This window comes from Pholcus phalangioides, unplaced genomic scaffold (assembly GCF_987345545.1).
Source record: "Pholcus phalangioides strain wild (caught in Gottingen) unplaced genomic scaffold, Ppha-v1.0 ptg000007l_1, whole genome shotgun sequence".
Classification (NCBI taxonomy): Eukaryota; Metazoa; Arthropoda; class Arachnida; order Araneae; family Pholcidae; genus Pholcus; species Pholcus phalangioides.
The window spans coordinates 39,781,865-39,801,996 of record NW_028301600.1 but is presented as its reverse complement, the minus strand read 5'-3'; the positions used below and the strand labels follow the sequence as shown (position 1 = coordinate 39,801,996).

The 20,132-nt window shown below is 35.5% G+C and overlaps 2 protein-coding genes across 2 annotated transcripts; both read left to right on the top strand.

Annotated features, from left to right (window-relative positions):
* Positions 1–1,174: 1,174 nt before the first annotated feature.
* LOC149085272 (U1-hexatoxin-Iw1a-like) lies at positions 1,175–6,049 on the top strand. The gene is made up of 4 exons (XM_089233189.1): positions 1,175–1,393; positions 1,958–2,066; positions 3,104–3,168; positions 5,889–6,049. The coding sequence occupies exons 1-4, from the start codon at positions 1,334–1,336 to the stop codon at positions 5,982–5,984; spliced, it is 330 nt and encodes a 109-aa protein (XP_089089315.1). The 5' UTR covers positions 1,175–1,333; the 3' UTR covers positions 5,985–6,049.
* A 4,951-nt stretch (positions 6,050–11,000) lies between these two features.
* LOC149085271 (peptide 1-like) lies at positions 11,001–18,866 on the top strand. The gene is made up of 4 exons (XM_089233188.1): positions 11,001–11,120; positions 12,341–12,443; positions 17,597–17,655; positions 18,621–18,866. Exons 1-4 carry the CDS (start codon positions 11,082–11,084, stop codon positions 18,717–18,719), a joined length of 300 nt encoding a protein of 99 aa, XP_089089314.1. The 5' UTR covers positions 11,001–11,081; the 3' UTR covers positions 18,720–18,866.
* Positions 18,867–20,132: the final 1,266 nt, after the last annotated feature.

Below are 20,132 nucleotides of genomic sequence, written 5' to 3'. Positions count from 1 at the left end.
CTTTACCAATCTCTCAGCTCTTGAAGCTCGTCATTAACTGTAGATATCTTGTAGATTAGGCATCTTCAAATCGTTATTCGCGAGAACCCAGGGTGCTCCAGTCCGATTTCGTGCTCACGAGCACTTGATCAACGTTCCAATAAAACACCATCTGCAAATTTCATTTGAGGATTAAAATCATTCTCATTTCATGCATTTGTATGCCAAACTTGCCGTAAGGGTGCTCTTCTTTTGATAATTGGGTACACACAGTGCTCGCGACTAGAAAAGGTCGAACACCTTTGCTGCAGATGATGTAAAGTTACCATATAGAATTTTTTTTGCAAAATCAAATTGTCACCAAAATCTGTATCCACCAATTTTGAATTTTCGTCGAATATCTACTTCGACAAACACTGATTTCAATGATGTATCGCAAACAAAAATTTCCCGAACCAGAACACAGACAGGGTTTATTGCAGGCTCTTTCGAAAGCTGGTACAATGGACAAGTTTTTGGTAAATTTGATCGATTGTAGCAAAGACGGTGTTTGCGACATCAATTTTGAATTTTGCCAATTTTCAGCGCTTGTAGCTCGCCATTAAATTCAGATATTTCAATGAAATTGATGTCACTCTATAAGATTTTTCCATTCTTTCCAAATATGTGCTTAGTACGCACGTAGGCCTTTCAGAGACTTCACAAATTCAAGGGTTTTTCAGACTTAACGCATTTTTTTTCCATAATCAATTATCCACCTTAACTCGAAAACGGTTCAAGATATGACATTGTTGGTAGGGTGTTCCCCTTGGGCTCGTCTATCACCCCCTTTCGCTTGGCAGAACACGTCACGTTTACCCCTGTATATTAAAACATTTTTCATTTCGTCTTGAAACAAACTTTAATGGTTCTTTTGATTTTCATTTTTTATCAAGTCTAATAACAGCAGGGTACAAATTTATGGTCTTCACCCCCTTCCCCCCCCCTGTTGTTTCATTATTAGTATTTTCCAGTTCTGAAGAGAACAGATGTTTCCAATGAATAGCAATTTTTGATTTGTTCCCGTTTTATCAAAGGAATTAACTTGTTGTGAACCATGTGTCTAAACAGTTCAAAATATGTACACTCTGTGGGGTGTTCTAATTTATATGCAAATCTGTGTTTGTTTTCCCTTTAAAATTATGATTGCTTCTAAATTATTTGATCATGAACGAGAAACTGCATTTATTTTCTTCTGTTGATAGTGCATGTGGATCGCTCTTCACAAGCTTCGAATACTTCAATTGTGGTTGAACTCGTGGTTATAATTATTCTGTTGCGGTTGAACTCAGATGTCCTATACTTGTTAAAAGACATGCGAACATTTTTGATAGACATGAATGTTGCGGTGCTTATTTACATACTGTTTATTGTGGTAAGTACAGTACGTGGTTATTATAATAAGTATATTGTTTGATTTTGTTATACTATTTAGTCATAGTTCATGCAAACGTGGAATAAATACAAACGTTAACAACGTAGACTAAATACAAACGTTAACAACGTAGACTAAATACAAACGTTAACAACGTAGACTAAATACAAACGTTAACAACGTAGACTAAATACAAACGTTAACAACGTAGACTAAATACAAACGTTAACAACGTAGACTAAATACAAACGTTAACAACGTAGACTAAATACAAACGTTAACAACGTAGACTAAATACAAACGTTAACAACGTAGACTAAATACAAACGTTAACAACGTAGACTAAATACAAACGTTAACAACGTAGACTAAATACAAACGTTAACAACGTAGACTAAATACAAACGTTAACAACGTAGACTAAATATAAACGTTTTATGTGAAGAGGTAGACGTTTATGTACATTTCTCTCTTTATCAGAAATGAAAATATTTTTTTCTCTACGAAACAAAATGTTGTTCCATAGATGACTGATATTCTATTTTACTTCAATTCAATTTTCAGATCATTCCGTACAGCCAAGGAGAAAAAAGTTGTGGTTCTTCAATTTGTGCCAAAGACGAATGCTGCGTTGGCATGTTTTTCCAGTGGTGCCGTAAAATGGGCAAAGCAGGTAAAAATCTTTATTGCTGTCATGAAATAGTGGTTATTGTCTTCGAAGAGTTTTACCGGGATACAGACACATTAGTCGAATATCTCAGCAGTATGACATTGCTTCATGCATATATGAGAATCACTTCATTATTTTTCTTTGTCTTTAACATGGATGTATATTCATGATTACGAGAAACAGCTTGATTTCTTTAGCATTCGATAACATAGATTCCTTGAGCATTCGATAACATAGATTCCTTGAGCATTCGATAACATAGATTCCTTGAGCATTCGATAACATAGATTCCTTGAGCATTCGATAACATAGATTCCTTGAGCATTCGATAACATAGATTCCTTGAGCATTCGATAACATAGATTCCTTGAGCATTCGATAACATAGATTCCTTGAGCATTCGATAACATAGATTCCTTGAGCATTCGATAACATAGATTCCTTGAGCATTCGATAACATAGATTCCTTGAGCATTCGATAACATAGATTCCTTGAGCATTCGATAACATAGATTCCTTGAGCATTCGATAACATAGATTCCTTGAGCATTCGATAACATAGATTCCTTGAGCATTCGATAACATAGATTCCTTGAGCATTCGATAACATAGATTCCTTGAGCATTCGATAAAATATTGATGCTATATCTGAGAACTTAGTTTGTATTCGGTTTTGTCGTATGTTTACCTTGCAGATTTTTCAGCCTTGAATGGTGCTGTTATTACTATATCTTGATCTATATTAGTGGTTCTCGAACTTTTGCCACTCGCGGCTTCGTTACCCAATTCCTGGTTTATCTGCGGCTCCCCAGAATAGTTTATTAGATGTTTCCAATTATAAAAGAACCACGTGAAATCATAAAATAGGCACAAAAAACAATATTTCCAGCTTGCCAAAACGTAGGCGAGATGGACAGTATTTCCAGCTCGCAAACCTCCCCGAGACGTACGCTGACATACTTGTCTAATTAGCGCATCTATACGCACATGAAATGACTGTATTGTGACAAAATGAGATTCATATCTTTGTATTTTCGTAGGTGACTTGTGTGGAAACAATCCCTACGTGTGCTTATGCAGGACTGGTCACCATTGTGAACTACAGGTATGGATATATAGCGTCATTCATTTCGTATATTGAATTGTTTGACCAAAAAGAAGTCTTAATATATTGTATTTTACTGCATCTACTGTGCAAAACTCTCAGAAGGAAGGGTTATCTGATATTTTAATCGGATGTTCTGGGGGTCATTAGCGTGTTCGAGCACGTATGTACGGGCAAATGACCCGAACAAGGGTCATTTTAGCGTGAGTATTTTAGCGTTCTTAATGACCCTATTCACCCATCAATGGATATTTCCTTCTCTGAAGACAATGGCAAGTTCTAGAATGACGATACCAAAATATATTTGCGTAGAAAGACGTCTCTCCTGCCAATGCAACCCACACGGAAAAATTGGCTGAGTGAAGAGATATCGGTGCTTCAGGGAAGGAAAATTCATCTCTGCACTCACACGGGTAAAACGGTTTTTCCGCACTTAACGCTGTTCTTTCCTAAATTTCCTCCGTTTTTCGAATTTGAATATATCTGAATATTGCACTTAGAAACATGGAATCTTTTTTGTTTGCATCAGGGAAGACAGGGTAACAACTTTTTAACTGGAAGTTCAAGTGTAAGGGGACCGTGTAAAAAATTAGATTTTTTATTTTGTTACACATTGTGTTGTATTTTCGTTCTCAAAACTCATACAGAGTCATTTTTGAACGTCTGTTGAGAATTTTTTAAATTAGAATCATACTTTTACGACGCACGGTTGATGAGATAAAGGCTGTGCTAGCACTTACAGACACCCTGTATATACAGGGCGTTCATAATTAAAAAACCCTATTTTAAAGTAGCCTACAGGCGAAACCAGTCATAAGAAAAGTGTGAAATTTTGTGGAGGACTTCATGAAGTGTGATGGGAATTTTTTTCAGGGGGAAAAAATCAGTTCATGTAGCCACCAGAGGGCGTTTCACTTTGAATAGCTGTAGTAAACATGTAAATTTATGTGATGTCACGCAGCAGCTGTTATAAAACCTAGAAACATATACGGAGATCTTGTTTCTCAATGTGTTTGCTGCTGTTCACAATGACGATAATTTACGAGATCGCTCTTTCTTGGTTAAATTGTTTTACCAAAACAGCAATTCCGCAACTGCTCTACGGAAATATCGTACTTGGAAGAGGATTCGAAAAGGTCTAATGAATGTTAAAAACTTCGGAGTATGATAACGAAATTTGAAACCATAGGATCGTTGGCTGTTCGTCCTGGAAGAAAAAGAAGACCCATTTCTATAGACGCAGTACAAGAGGTTTCGCTTCAAGTGGAAGAGGACAAAGATTCAAATTCTCGTGGTATCACTAGTGTCAGGCGTGTAGCAGCAGTACAGACGTTGGATAGGCCACGTTCGACTGTCCATAAGATCATGTGGAATATCATCCGATATTTTCCGTACAAACTTTCACTTGTACAGTGGTTGCATCTACATGATTATGACACTCGACTCCGGTTCTCACTGCAGTTTCTAGCTCCCATTGAGGTCGATTCAGAATGGCCTTCGAATATCTTCTGGACAGACAAAGCGCATTTTCACTTGGATGGTGCAGTCAATACTCGCAACTGCCGAATTTGGGAACCAGAAAATCCGCACGCTATCTTAGAGGTTCCGTTGCATTCACCAAAAGTGACAGTATGGTGTGGATTTACTGCATCATATTTATTCTCAGTCCCTACTTCTACGAGGAGTTACGCTCTACAAGTCCAGTGACATGTTCGATCACCGGGAAGCGATATGCATTGCTGTTACAGAACGAAATTGTTCCGGCTCTGCAAGCATGTCACTGCCTCGCAGACACAATTTTTATGCAAGACGGAGCTCCTCCACACATTGCAGTGTGTGTTTAAGAATGATCTTAAAACACATTTTGCAGAAGAACGTGTCATCAGCCGGCACTTCCCAAATCTATGGCCTCCCCAGACCTTAATTCATACGATTTTTGTCTTTGGGGGAATCTGGAACGTCTGGTAAGTCGTGACGATCCAAGAACTTTACCTGAGCTCAAAGGCAGTATTTCACGCCACGTGCCGAACATTTCCCCCACACACTTCGGTCAATTGTGGAACATGCCATCTTGCGATTTCACATGGTATCTGAAAATGATGGCCATCATGTGGAGCATCTTTTGTTGCAATAACAATTGTAAAAGTGCTTAACAATTGTAAAAGTGCTTAACAATTGTTAATAATGTAAACGTTTGCCTAAATGTGTCATTCTTAATAAAACGCCCTCTGGTGGCGACACGTGTAACTAATTCCCCCCCCCCGAAACAAATTCTGATCGCTTCTCATGAAGTCCTCCACAAAACTTCACAATTTTCTGATAACTAGTTTCGCCTGCAGGCTACTTTAAAATAGGGTCTTTTAATTATGAATGCCCCGTACATATACATATATACGGCCGTATTCACCGACAGAGTTTAAACTACAATCGCAGGTTGAAGGATTAGAGATCGACACGGATTGTTAAAAATCCCGAATTTAACCAATCCGTGTCGATCTTCAAACCTTTCGCCTGCGGTTGTAGTTTAAACTGTGTCGGTGAACAGATAGAAATGTCTATGAGACAGGCTCAAAAAACTGACTTCCATGTAACGTGCTCTCGTAAACATGAAATGATAATCGATGAACCAAACTGATTAACATTACATTCAGACACCAAAATACGTGATAAATAACTTTTTTTGTACCAACAATGTGTTTTTCTTTCTTTTTATTTTGCAGATGTTCGGTCTAGGAACTTGTCGACGTCATCAAATCACACCAAGCACATTCAGTTCAACGCTAATGCCTATGACAAGTACTGGTGTACCGATCTAAAAAGTTTCATGTCGAACGTCAACTTGGATGTGTCATTATTCACGAATAAAATAAATGGAAATGAATCATCAATAAAAGATGTCTCTATTATTTTTATATATTACTAGCTGTGTTACCCGCGGCTTCGCTTGCGTGGATTTGGTAATCTGAAAATTACTTTGTGATGATTCCCCATATAACATCTGAACGCCTCATAACCCCCCTGGGGCTTGAATTTTCATAAATCCCATCTTAGTAGGTATCTACATTATAAAAAATTATTCTGACCAAATTTCGTATTTATAGCTTCAGTGGTTTCGGCTCAGCTATGATCGCCACATTTAACCTTTGAACCCCTTTATGACCCCCTTAGGGGTTGAATTTAAAAAAAAACTCCTTCTTAGTTAGTCTTTACGTCACTCGTTAGAAATTCCGTAGATGAATGTGTACGAGGTGCATGTACGGTGTAGTAGTAGTAGTCCTTACGTCATGAAATGAAAATACTGCCAAATTTCATATTTGTAGATTCAGCGATTTCGGCTCGGCGTGATTCCTCTCGGTAACCTTTGAACCCTTTTATGACGCTCTTGGGGGTCGAATTTTGAAAAGCCCCTTAGTGAGTCTTTGCATTATAAAATGAAACTACTCACCAAATTTCATATTTATGGCTTCAGCGGTTTCGGCTCGGCGACGATGAAGCAGTCAGGACGTATTATTTTGTATGTATATAGATTAGTTTATTCGACAAAACTAGAGTAAAAATGTATGCAAATGTTACTACTGAATTACTATTACGGTGAAAAAAAAATTGGTGCTTTTAATTTCTGTTTTATACGATTCGAGTTCTGTTTACAAGATGAAAATATTCAATCGATCATAAGAAGTTTGAAAGCCGTAAAACATTTGATCACGTGGGCTCGAAGATATAATAGTCGGTTGATGGTGATTTTTCTTGTGAAAGAGTTAATAAACCGTCTAGAAATGAAAAGTTAGGAAAAACCGATTTTCCACTCAGTTTCGTAAATTACACGATGAAAAGCCACATAAAAAACAGAAAAAATGAGCTATAAGCCTACTCATGAAAATCAGGGGGTAAAACTCGTTTAAAATTTATTCAAATGATCAGTATTTCATCTACAATCATGCTATTAAGTTCATCCTACTCTCATAAGAAATGCGACGCATTTAAGTGCATTTGAGAGCAAGATCTTTTGGCAATATGATTGACTATATTTTATCCCTCACTGACAATTTCAAATCGATTTCCGACTTTGAGACTTCGAACTGTCCACAATGCCTTTCTACGACGTTACGAGCTATTGACTGATTCTTAAAAAAATGTCGCATTACTGCTTTAGGGTACGTCGATAGTGCACCGCTTTTCGCATTATGGCTCAAACCGCGGCACTTGCAGAAAGCGAGATGATCCCGCGCGATTCTAGCCGGTGGTCGTTATAGTGCAATGCTCGTGGGAGTGACCACCTGCATGATCAGTTGGCATCATGGAGCTATCAAGTGGGTTAACTGATAATATTTATCATAAAATTAAACATGAAAGAATGACGAACGTCCACAAAATGAATAGGACTCGCCTCGAAGTTGTAATGCATTCAGTGTAATCGCTAATTATAGTTAATTAATTGACGATTAATCAGCGATTTGGCTTTTATTGTCATAGCTAATTTTGATTAGAAAGACGACAATTCGTTAGAAAATTCCGTTGGATCTAGTTAACGATAAAACAAAATCCAACGAAATTATGCTTAATTTTAATGATTTTGCTTTTATTATGGCATAACTAATTAACGATTAGTATTAACAACTAACCGTCATAAAAACTGCATTGGATTCAATATAACCATCAATTATCCTTAATTGATTAATGACTAATTAACGATTTCGCTTTTATTATGTCATAACTAGTTAACGATTAGTAATGGAACAATTAATCGTCACAAAAGCTCCATTGGATTCACTATACTTATTAATTAATGATTAACTAGCGATTTCGCTTTTATCATGTCATCATAACTAATCAACGATTAGTATCAACAATAATTAATCGTTACAAAAGCTCCATTGGATTCACTATAATTATTAATTAATGATTAACTAGCGATTTCGCTTTTATCATGTCATCATAACTAATCAACGATTAATATCAACAATAATTAATCGTTACAAAAACTCCATTGGATTCACTATAATTATTAATTACCCTTAATTAATGACTAATTATGAATTAATTGATGATTTCGCTTTTATCATGTCATAGCTAATTAACGATTAGTATTAACAACTAACCATCAGAATATAGTTGGATTCAGTATAATTCTTAATTATCGTTAATTAATTGTTAAATAAGGATTTCGCTTATATTATGTCATAATTAATCAACGATTAGTAATAACGATAATTAATCGTTATAAAAAAACTCAGTTGGGTTTACTATTCCACTATAAAACGAATACTTAGAGGAAAGTATATGCGTTTTAAAGTGCAAGCGGCGAGCAGGTCAAGCGAGAAAAATAAATAATTAATTCCGGTTAAAAAGAGCGGGTAAAAGCAGTTTGAGCTGGTAAAAGCAGGTAGGCGTGTGCACTATGGCAACACCTGCTCTAGATATTATTTTGTATGTGGGACCCGGTCAAACACATGATTAACGGAACATGAGTGGGAGAAAAGGGAACGGCAGATCAGTCGCGGCCCGTTATGAATGATATCACGGCCCGGTGGTTGAGAAACACTGATCTAGAGCACACTCACAGTGCAGTGGGTCTCAACCTGTGCTATGCGTTTCCCACAGGCAGCCATTTAAAGGTACACTAAAAATACATTACCTGATCAAAAAAGGTCACGCACTCTAAAACTTTGTTGGATCACCTAATAACACGTACTCGTCGTTGGCATAAATTAATTTTATGAAGTCATACAATATCTCAACATATTTTTTTAGCCAGATTTGCATCAAGGTTTCACCAACATCTTTTATATACCGAGGAATGACTATATATACTTAGACTTCTCTATAGTTAATAAGTTCCATAGGCTCTATATTTGATTTAGGACAGGGCATGGTGAGCAGCCCAAGTGTCCGAATGATAACTCCCGCCACTTGAATCAATTTTTCCTAATATGATACGAAGTATTACTGTATTTTGGCAGCCTGATTCTGGAGCATGGCGTTGACTTTAGGGAAGAAAAGTCGTCTATTGATAGTAAATATGGTGAAAAATTATGAATACTGAGCAGATTTAGTTTTATTGCTGAAATTAGTCCAGAAACAACCCAGATTACAACACTTTCTTCTTAATCTTTGCACAGTAGGAATAGTAAAATACGTTACGAGTCTTTTTTGGGTTTCATACATGGATCCAATATACGAAAAATAATTTCCCGGATAAAATTAAAACCACTTTTTTTTTTTAGATTTTTGGTGTTTTTTTTTCAGTAAAAATTGAGAAAACGAACGCACATCCCTTGAGAAAGTCCTTTGAACGCCTATGTTTGTGGGAGTATTTAGTTCTTTGAAACGAATGTGTGACAATATAATCAAAATACAGAACACAACAGCGAGCATAAATGGATACTCCAAAAATACTTTACCCACACAAATTATGAAATTCCTTTAATTAATTCCTTACACTAAGGAATATTTGGTATCAAACTGAGACGATGACCAGGTCTCTTCAAAGAGTCTTCAAATGGAACTTAAATTAAAATTTGGGAAATTTTGGCAAAAAATTATGAGTGAAGTTGTTGAGTGATAATGTGGGAGAGAGAGAGTGAATGGAGTGTAGTTGAGTGATATTTTATTTCTGACCCTTGAGAAACTTTCGCTCTTCCCTTCTCTTTTAAGATAGATCCACGCCATTTACTGGTTAGACCGAATATCCTCTTCACTTTACTTGGAAAAAAAGATGAACGAATAAATTTCTTTTTATCAATACAATAACCTCGAACCTGCAAATTATGGTGACTAGGATGACATTGCTCGTCAGCATGAAGGAAGAGCTGGCTTAATTAAGACTAAGAAATTGATCAAATTCAAATTTATCCCAACCCCCCCCCCCCCCGAAGCAGACAAAAAATTAAGATACTTTAGTAAAAAATATATATATATCGAAAGAAAATTTATTTTATATGCTATTTTAATCAATTTCTGTTAATTTAAAATGCAATTTGAAAGTTATGACTCAAAATTTCATTGGAAGAAAATTTTTGTGTCACCTCCACCCTCCCAAATATCGATCGTGTGCACGCCCCTGGTCACGGTATCTAGCTGCAGTCACAGAGCATTGTCTAAAGACACTTAGTTGTCATTTCTTCGAAAAAATATCGCCCTAAGAAGAATGTGGATACAAATTCACGTAATATTTGATCATTTTTGTCGCACCACGGTCATTTTCTGCACACGAGGGCTAATTAGTCAGGGACCTACAATTTATTTCGTCTTTTTATACTCACCGAGAGGTTGGTAGACATACCCCTCGGTGTGGGACCAGTATTTTCTATGGTCATGTTGTCTCCGTTTCTGTTGTACCCCCTGTAAAAAAAGTCAGAAAGTTTCACATCACACTGACATAAACTGCCCTAAACCGAGAGTTTTTTTAACTGTATTTTCTATTCGTTGAGTGCATTCTTTAAATAGAGTACGTGTACGAGGGTTTTTTTTATGTCGATCTAACCATTAGTTGCGGCTGCAAAATCTTCTGAATAACCTAACTTTCTTATTTTATGCCCTTTGATAAAAGTTGTACTTTAATATGAATCGTACCAAAAAACAAACATTCAGCGATCTAATTTTCTACTCTTTCAGAATTCTCAAATAAACAAAATTCAAGGTTATAAAATAAAAACTGCCATGTGTTCTTCAATTTACGTTCTTGGCTTCATCACAACGTGTTTATTTTAATTGCTTGAAACAGTAATTCAGTTAATTACATTCTACGAAGGAAATGTATTTACCCAGCTGTGGTGTTTTGATGTAGAATTATCTAAAAAGAACATTTGCGGTATATTTCCTGGATGTATATAAAAAAATCCAAACCAAAGTGCAAAGGAGTAATAAGACATATTTGTTTTGCCGTAACGTCTTTCACAACGAGCTGACTGACCATGAAAACTGTTATTTTAATATGTGTCTTTTCCCTCGTAGTAAGTATTTTCTTACCATATATGTAAGACATATATAGAGTATAGACTCTTGTAAGATACATTACGTATAATGAATAGCTTTCATTCAAAAATAATGGTCACACAATCTGCGGAATATGGTTCGTAAAGTCTTCAATTTTTTCTGAACGGTACTAATAAAATTTCGATGCTGTCTTCTTAGTCGTAACCCATTTTTGACTGACGTTGCACTTGCGCAACGCTTTGTTTAAAAAAATTTTCAATTAATTTTTGCACGAAATGAACATTTTTGAAATTAAAGAGTCTAATGACAGTGTCATAGTATTTTTTAAAATTTGTTTGCAAAGAAATTTAATTTTTTATGACTTTTCAAAAATGCAATTTTCGGAAATTTTACTCTGATTTTCAAACTGGAAATTTTTTCCCTAATAATTTTTTTTAAAAACAGAAAACAATCATTTTTCCTTAAATTTTTTTTCGTCGCATGGTATATGAGGTCTCATGAAATCGTAAATCAGCCGTTCGAGAAAAGTAAAATCAATCAGTAAATTTCATAAATAAATAAAAAAAAGAAGCCTCTAAAGGGTTCTGCCATATTAATTATATACTAAAAAGGGCTCCTCGAGTCAAACAGGGCGCTAGGAATTATACACTGAAAAGCGAGTTAGAAAAGGTTGAGAACCGCTGATGTATAGTATAGTATAAATGGAAAATTTGTTTTAATCCTTCCTGAGCAAATCCACTACTCTCTCTCCATGCCCCCCGGGGAGGGGACGCTGACAGCGCTCCAGCCCTGGGGACCAGACTTATTATTATTGTTATTTTTTTGGTTTTTCACACCAAATCTACTATAGACAGACCTTGCGAAAAATCCTGGCTGGGCGCCCACTAGTGAAAAATAATATTTTTATCCACATAATCCATACAGGGTGAATAAGTCTTGAAAAATTATTTGCTATTGTATGCATTGTCAATATGGTGCCAATTAATTTTTTTTTCTAACTTTCGGTGGAATATAAAAACCATGACAAAAAAGTATTTCAACATTGTGCGAGATATATTTAACCCATTTTTTCAGATATCCTTAACCCCTTGAACTGAAATGACAAGTCCAGCTCAACATGAAATTGTCTGTCTGAGCTCTGCTGCCTGAAAATAAATTGCAGTTCAAGGTGTTAAGCATTATATAACTATAAAAGTGCAGTTTATATACATAACGATGTCCCATTTCTGTACCGTAGGTAACTGTTCATAGTCAGTCTCTTTGTAATGGAAGAATGTGTGCTGCTGATGAATGCTGTGTAGGGATCGTTTTCCGTCGATGTGAAAAACTGGGATCAACTGGTAACATGTTAAAGTTTCTGTCACGAACTCATTAACCCTTTAATTGGCAAACACTGAAATATGCTATAAAGTTATATAGGGTAATAGAGGTATCTAGAGAGATATGGAAATTGCCATTATATGGGGAAAAAAATTATTTTTAATATCTGGGAAAAAAAACGGAATATTGCCTGTAAGCAACATTTTCAATCCAGTAGCATTATGGAAAAACGAAACTAATGTCACCTGTATAAGGAAAATTAGCAAAAAATAAGGTAAATGTATATAAACATAAATAAGAATTCAAGTTTTTCAAAACTTGAAAAAAATATATAATCTAGTACCACTACAGATAATTTGAATATAATGAGGTAGAATTTTTTTTAAACACTTTACAGTTTGATATGGAAAGCTTTAAACAGTTATTATGTGGTACAAAACACTCCTTTTGCAATTTGACCAAAACACAGTTGAGTACCCATTTTTGCAGAATCTGCACCGTCCCTTTGATCCATGTTCAGGACAATGGTCATACGAATCATACCGATTGTCCTGCGAAGGGAATGGTAACTTCTTCTTATGTTGTGGTTCCAAGTCCGAAGATTATCTGCAATTACTCTTAGGAATTTTTTGACTCGTGATTTGTTTCTTTGCACCCACGTCGATTACCAAGCCATGCAATTACGGTGCATAAATCTATCGATTGCACAGAATACGAATAAGTCTGAATCTGATGTACTAGGTCATTTACAAAAGATTCACGTCAAAATATCATCTTAAGTATTGCAGAGCAGTTTTGTCTTCAATGGAACAGAAAATTTCAGATGAGTTGGCAAGATATATATCCAATGAAATGTCTTGCTTCAGCCAATCGAAAATTCTGGCGTTGTTCGCCTCTTGCTTTGCTTTTGTACTCGTTGTGAATGAACATGCCCATAAGGCACTAGTTTCTGGGAGCGCATCGCTTTCTGAACTGTAAAAGTAGTTATTAGCTTCGTGATGAAAAAAATCCCACGCTCATAGCAATTTATTAGAAATTCCTCGGAAGAATGTTCATGAAAACCAGAATGCCAGAATGTTCATGAGGTGTATGTAGCAGTATTAAAGCCCTTGTGTGTGTGGGTCAATTTTTTTCCTTAAAAAACAGATATTTTTTGGTTCAAAAAAAAAAACTTGGACAAACTTTTTTTTTCTTTTGAAGTGTCTTAAAAGTCTGCATTAGAAGCATGTTCAATTACTGCCATTATTAAATTCATAAAACATAGTTTAATATTTACACGTGAAAGTGACAGAAAATATTGTACAAAGTTGCTTCATCATTGCAATACCACCTGTCTATCATGCTTATAACTGGCAATGTTGCCTACCGGCATATAAAAGACATGAATTACATATTTTGGAATAGTGTAAAAATATCATTTATATGTTGCGTGTGTTTGAACAAGTTTTCCATAAAAGCGGCAATTACTACGGTAATAAAGAGCCGAACTCCATTTTAATTCAAACTTAATGCAGCAAATCTGAAGTGAATCAGAATATTTGTGATGAAAAAGTTTAAACTGACAAATATGTGATTTAAATGCAAAATTTATATACATGAAGGGTGCATAAGAAAGTCCTTTCTACCTGAAATGACTTGCCAACTAAGAAAGCTGTACCGTTCACTTGTGCAAAATATTGCGGTAGCATTGGGAGTTCTCGCACCCGCTTGACGTTTTTTTTCCTTCGTAAGGAAAGAAATGGAGAGCAGTTATTGGTGAAAATTCTTGAAGTGGGTTTTAAACCCGCTTTTTCTATTTCCCATATGAACGGGGCTTATGACACCTAGATACATCTAAATCAGTTTAGTATAACGTTACATAATATGCATAGTTGTCTGTAGCTCTCTTCATTCGCAAGTCATTTCTGATCGAAAACACTTCCCTATGCACCCTGTAGAACGACGAATACTGTTGTTGTTAAGTTATGCAATCACCTATAGCCACAATTTCAATGAAGACAAATTAAAGTTTGTTTTATCGAAAGTACGGGAAAAAAACTGAACCCTTTTATCAGAATGGGATCGAAAAATGAAAAAATATACGGAATGCGCAGTCACTTTGTAATCACCGTAATCTCTATTGATGAGAATGATGATTTTTCGTATACTAAACATAAATATATATATTTCATGCTTTTTTTTTGTTTTTTACGTAGAAAATATGAATAAAATTTGTGTTTTATTCTGTTTAAACATGAAGAATTGCATGCGGAAACCGAAACTTTAAAGATACATAGTTTCGACCGAGTGAGATAAAGATTTATCTTTTATGAAAGCAAATATTTCTGTAGATGAGGCGTATTTTATTATGCGTCAATATTCTTATCGGTCAAAAGATCCAAAAACTGTGGCATATTTTCGTATTGTGTCATTAAATTATATTTTTATTACCCCGAGATTTTTTGCAGAATGAATTTCCGTTTACCATTGAAGCAATCACATACAATGAAACCTCGCTACAACGATATTCGATGTAACGGTAAAACCCTCTACAACGATATTTTTTCCAATCATGTTTGGAATTACCTAGTCTAATGTTAAACTTTCGACACAACGATATCATTTACACCATTGTTTCTCAAAGTGGGCTTCGTCAGCTTTTTTCAGGAACGTCTCGGCGAGCTGGAAGTATTGATGTGCCGTGCGTGCCTATTTGTGCTTTAAGTGGTTCTTTTATGAATTCACAATATCTACTAAACTGGTCTGGAGAGCCGCAGAATGACGATGAATAGATAGGCAAAGAAGACACAAGTAACAAGAGTTTGAGAAGCACTGCTTTATAGGATAAATCCCCCCTACAGTGAAACCTCTTAATAACGGGTACCTTTGGCAGTTGTCCGCTGACGGGGAGTATCCGTTAACGGGTAGTAAAATACAGTTAAACCCCGTTATGCAGCCTCTCTCCCGTTGTAGCACCAACCCCGCTTAGCGCCACAAATTTTCAGTCAACAAATCTATACATATAAAATAGCATGTCGGGAAAGTGCGTGTACGTGTAGTGAAACCTGACGTGAAGTTTTTTGTTTCTCTGTAATGCTTGTTATGTGTAGGGCTGCCATCTGCCACCAGTTTTTCTAACTATGAGTGAAGTGTTATGATTGAATGATTTATCGTTGTAGGACTGTTGCTCTCTGTGGCGAGACTTTTTAACGGGGAGATCGGCTCTCATTTGCGCCTTGAAGTTGGGAACCACAGAAAACCAACTTCAGCCGACCACCACTGTGGGGTTCGAACCCGAATCCTCGCATCGCGAGTCCGTCACTATAACCACTCGACCACCACAGCTTCTTTTTTCCCGAAAAGAGGATTTATTTAATTGGATTTACTTAATTGAGGATTTATCCTTTTAAAATTCAACTGTTATTATAGGTCTGCGTAACAATATTTTAGAGCAAATGAATTGAAGAATAAAGAATTGTGCAGTCAAGGGGTCTTAGAAAGCACATTGAATACCTGAACGCGTGTAGGGAACAAAACAACCAACGTATTCAACGAAACAGATTTATTGATAAGAGAAAGTGTACAATGAGCGTACTGCACCAGTTTGTTCCAGTCTGCCAAGGAAAGTTCTTCAACAGTGCATATTTTTACTTGCTGATCATTACATTTCACGTGCTATCATCTCCCTCGATTTGTTTCGTTAAATCATGTCGAAAGGAGTTGTTCTTTCGATATCTGGAAAACGGAAAATTTGTGATTATCAAACCAAAACGGACTAAAAGCAATGTCACCATTATTTCCCTTTGTTTATTTGGTTTTTTTTCCCTTTTGGAATGCGTTGCTAAATCTATGCAGAATTAAAATAATTACAAAGGTAAGTGTATATGCATTTCTTAAGTCTCATATCAAGAAATATTCAAGTAATCGTACAGTTTTTACAATTTTGCGAATTTTCTGATCATAAATTTGAATGCATATAAAATAGGTGCGAAGCACAGATGACTGGATACTAAGCGAAGATAATTGGAAAGAAAAGACACATTCCTCTGTGGGGAATCGAACCACCAACCTTGCATTTTCCGGGCGCGTGTTCTAACCATTAAACTACAGAAGACAGACAGGCGCGTGCCCAGAAAGTGCGAGGTTGGTGGTTCGATTTCCCACAGAGGAATGACTCCAATTATCTTCGCTTGGTACCCAGTGCCATCTGTACTTCGTACAATTAGCGGAGAGGTTCATCGTTTCGTTATAAAATAGGTTATTTTATTTATTGAGTAACATTAATAAGACACTGAGATACGGTAGTTCATATAATAAACGTATGAATTTATGTAAAGAAGCTTCTCTGAAACGACTTCATTCTAACCATGATTGTAACGCCAAACTCGTTATAGCACGAAAATTCTTTGGTTCGGATGGTAGCGTTCAACGGGTTTCTACTGTACATTGAAGCCCATTGATGTAATTTTTTTTTTTTAAAGTGTCCGTTAGCGGAAGTTATCTACTAACAGAGTGTCCGTCATGGGAGGTTCCACTGTATAATGATATTTTTAGAGAATATTTCGACACACTACAGCGATATTTTTTATATTTATATATAATTTTTATATATAATTTTTATATATAATTTGTATATATATATATATATATATATATAATATATGTATATATGTATTATATATATATATATATATATATATATATATATATATATATATATATATATATATATATATATATATATAAAATACACTGTATTTTTACATTCCTAACCAGTTTTTGAGATTGTTCAATAACATCGGTGTTTTCCGCTATCTATTCTTCGAAAATGTTAATGAATTTGCCGTGAAGCTACTTTTTGTGTAGTACACAAAATTGTTGGGCGGTAAACTACTTTACAGAGGGTGGAATAAACTAAAAATGAATTTTACTCATCAACTAATCTAGTATTTTTTGCTGTGAATAAATACTCATAAATGCATTTTATGGTGATACTAACAAAGCCAATTCAGAAGTGATGCCAACAATAGCATAAATTTGGCCATCCCTGATGATGATGACGCTATCTCTCGATACATATGATAATCCCCCTACAACGATATTTTTTCTTAGTCCGAAGCGTACCGTTACGTCAAGGTCTCTGAGAATATACAATAAATGGTTCTCTAATTTTCTGTTTTTTGCAACTTAATAGGAAAACTTTGTGGAGCGGGGATTCTTAGATGTCCTTGCTTGCCTGGATACGACTGTGTTGTAAGTAGTATATATATATATATATATATATATATATATATAATTATTTAAATTAACTAATTAAGATATCAAACGTAAAATTAGAAATTTAATATTAATTTAAATCATTAGAAATTAAGTGTCTAAAATGTAGTCCTCCAAGAAACGAAAGAAGTTTTAGCTACATAACATCACGTGACATCAGCAGAGTCCATGGTCCCCACATCCTGGAGCCGGACCCCTAGGCTGAAATCTTTGGCGGACTCCTCTATAGTGAATTTATTTAGTTCAAAAAAATCAAAGATAATAAGATTTTTCTCTGGTCCCCGGGCTGGAGACCTGCCATCCTCACCCTTGTGGGCAATGACAAAGTCAATTTCTTTTTCTCAAAAACCAGATTTGAAAAACCTAACATCATATCTTGCTTGTTTGATGCCTTCAATAGTATTTCGACGTATTATAAAATTGACTTCATCGCTAAGGCAACGTAAAACTGAGGACACCGTAGAAACAACTTGGAAACAGAAATTGACTGGTGCAAGTCAGCTTACTAACAACTCCAGAGAATCCTCGTCAATTTCTTGTTACAAAAAAATACACCTATTTTCTAGCTGTGTTGAGTTTAAAGCAATCGAATTTTGTCATCTAATTGGTAATTTCAGTTCACCAAAATATTAAAGAATTGACAAAGCAAAGAGATGTTAACTTCTTTGGACGCAATAGAAATTAATTCTAATTGACTTTATTCTGATTTAACGAAACTAACGTGAATATATAATTAGGCTGAATCTAAAAAATGGCAAATGCAATAAGCATCTCTAACTCATACATTCCCTTTAGAAATTTAGCCTATTCGAGTTATTGCAAATTTGAGGAAAGAAAAGTGGTTCTAACTCAATAAAGTTCTTTGTCAACAAAATAATTGGAATCTAAATATTTTTGTATAGCATAATTTTTGTTGTAAACAGTTTTTGCGAATTTTTCAGGGTGCTTCCGAGCGTGGTATGTGCGTTGGATCATTATTGGACATTCTTCCAGTTCCCATACCAGGAAACATAGCTTCAATTCTACCTACTGGAAAGTGAATAGTTTTTATGCCGTTTACATATGAGTATATTGTTAATTTGGATATTTAATTCGAATTATAAATCTATAGAAATTTTCTGTTGCATTTTCTTTCATGTATACAGATGAAAAAATTATTGTACTAAAGAAAATAAATCCATTATTTCAAATCAGTTCTCATGTAAAAATTATTTTTATGTATATTTTTTTTTCTTAGTAATTCGTATCTAACGTAATACTTATTTATTGATCGAAGAATCTTCTGATTATGTTTTTCAATTAAACATTGAAGTTCGAGAAAAACTAGTACATCGGTGTAACACTAGATAGCTCTCTTTACATGGGTTTGTGGATTACAGAAATAATCTGTATGCAATTGGCACTATATATACGCATCTACAAGAGTGGTCCGATCGGTTCACGATACTGTTGTATTTCAAGTTGCTGGGTTTGTCAGTTCCAAAGCGCGTTGCATAGTATCCTAAATGTGGTCGGTAAATTTCACATCTGGTAACTTAGGTAGGCAAGTCATGCCCCCAGAATGTTCTTCAAACCACGTTTGGGTGGCTAGAGACTTTTATGGTGCACTTATCCTGTTGAGAAAGTCCCAACCCACAGAATAAATGCTGGACATGGAAGGGTTTAACACAGACGTGGCAAACCTTCCAAGCTGTATCATAATCAAGATTGTTTACGATGCGCGTGCCATTTTACGAATTTGAACAGGCAGACCAAACACGTCCCATTTTTACGAGAGATAAGTATTCTCTCTGTTCCTATAAAATATGGTTTGGCCGTCCTCTTATTTTCATAAAAATGTTCAGTTTGTCACTCTTTTGAGTTTAACATTGTTTTTATTTTTCAGCCATAAATTTGATTATCACAATGCACATCGTGTATGTACGTATATCGTTAGAAGTTTCTCTTACATACACTATGTTGGGCATAGACACCGGAACTTGAGGATTCAGGATGCTTGGGCTCTTACTTCTTTGTAGAGGACTCGATCCCCCCCCCCCCCAAGAATTCATGGATATACAATGTAATTTTATTATACCATGGGGCCTAGTCTAAATCTCGTACACGTGGGACTTCCAGCAACTATGCCCAAAGATGAAAAACCGAACAGAAACACATTGAATACAAAGTGATCACATACTTATTTTAAGAGTACCTACCACATGGTAAATAATAAGTTTGGCACAGCCTGCAAGACCATCATTCATGAGAAAAGGATTGTTTAAAAGTTGGAGAGAATTTATTTTTGATTGAAAAATGGAATAGAATTTCTTTGATTTTTGAAAGCTTTCTTGAGCCATTCTTGATAGCATGGCGAATTCCAGTCCTGATACCACGGCATGCGGGTTAGCCAACTCTAGGAGCCTACGTAGGACAAACTTTAAGGGGCACACTGGGAGACATTTACAACAGGT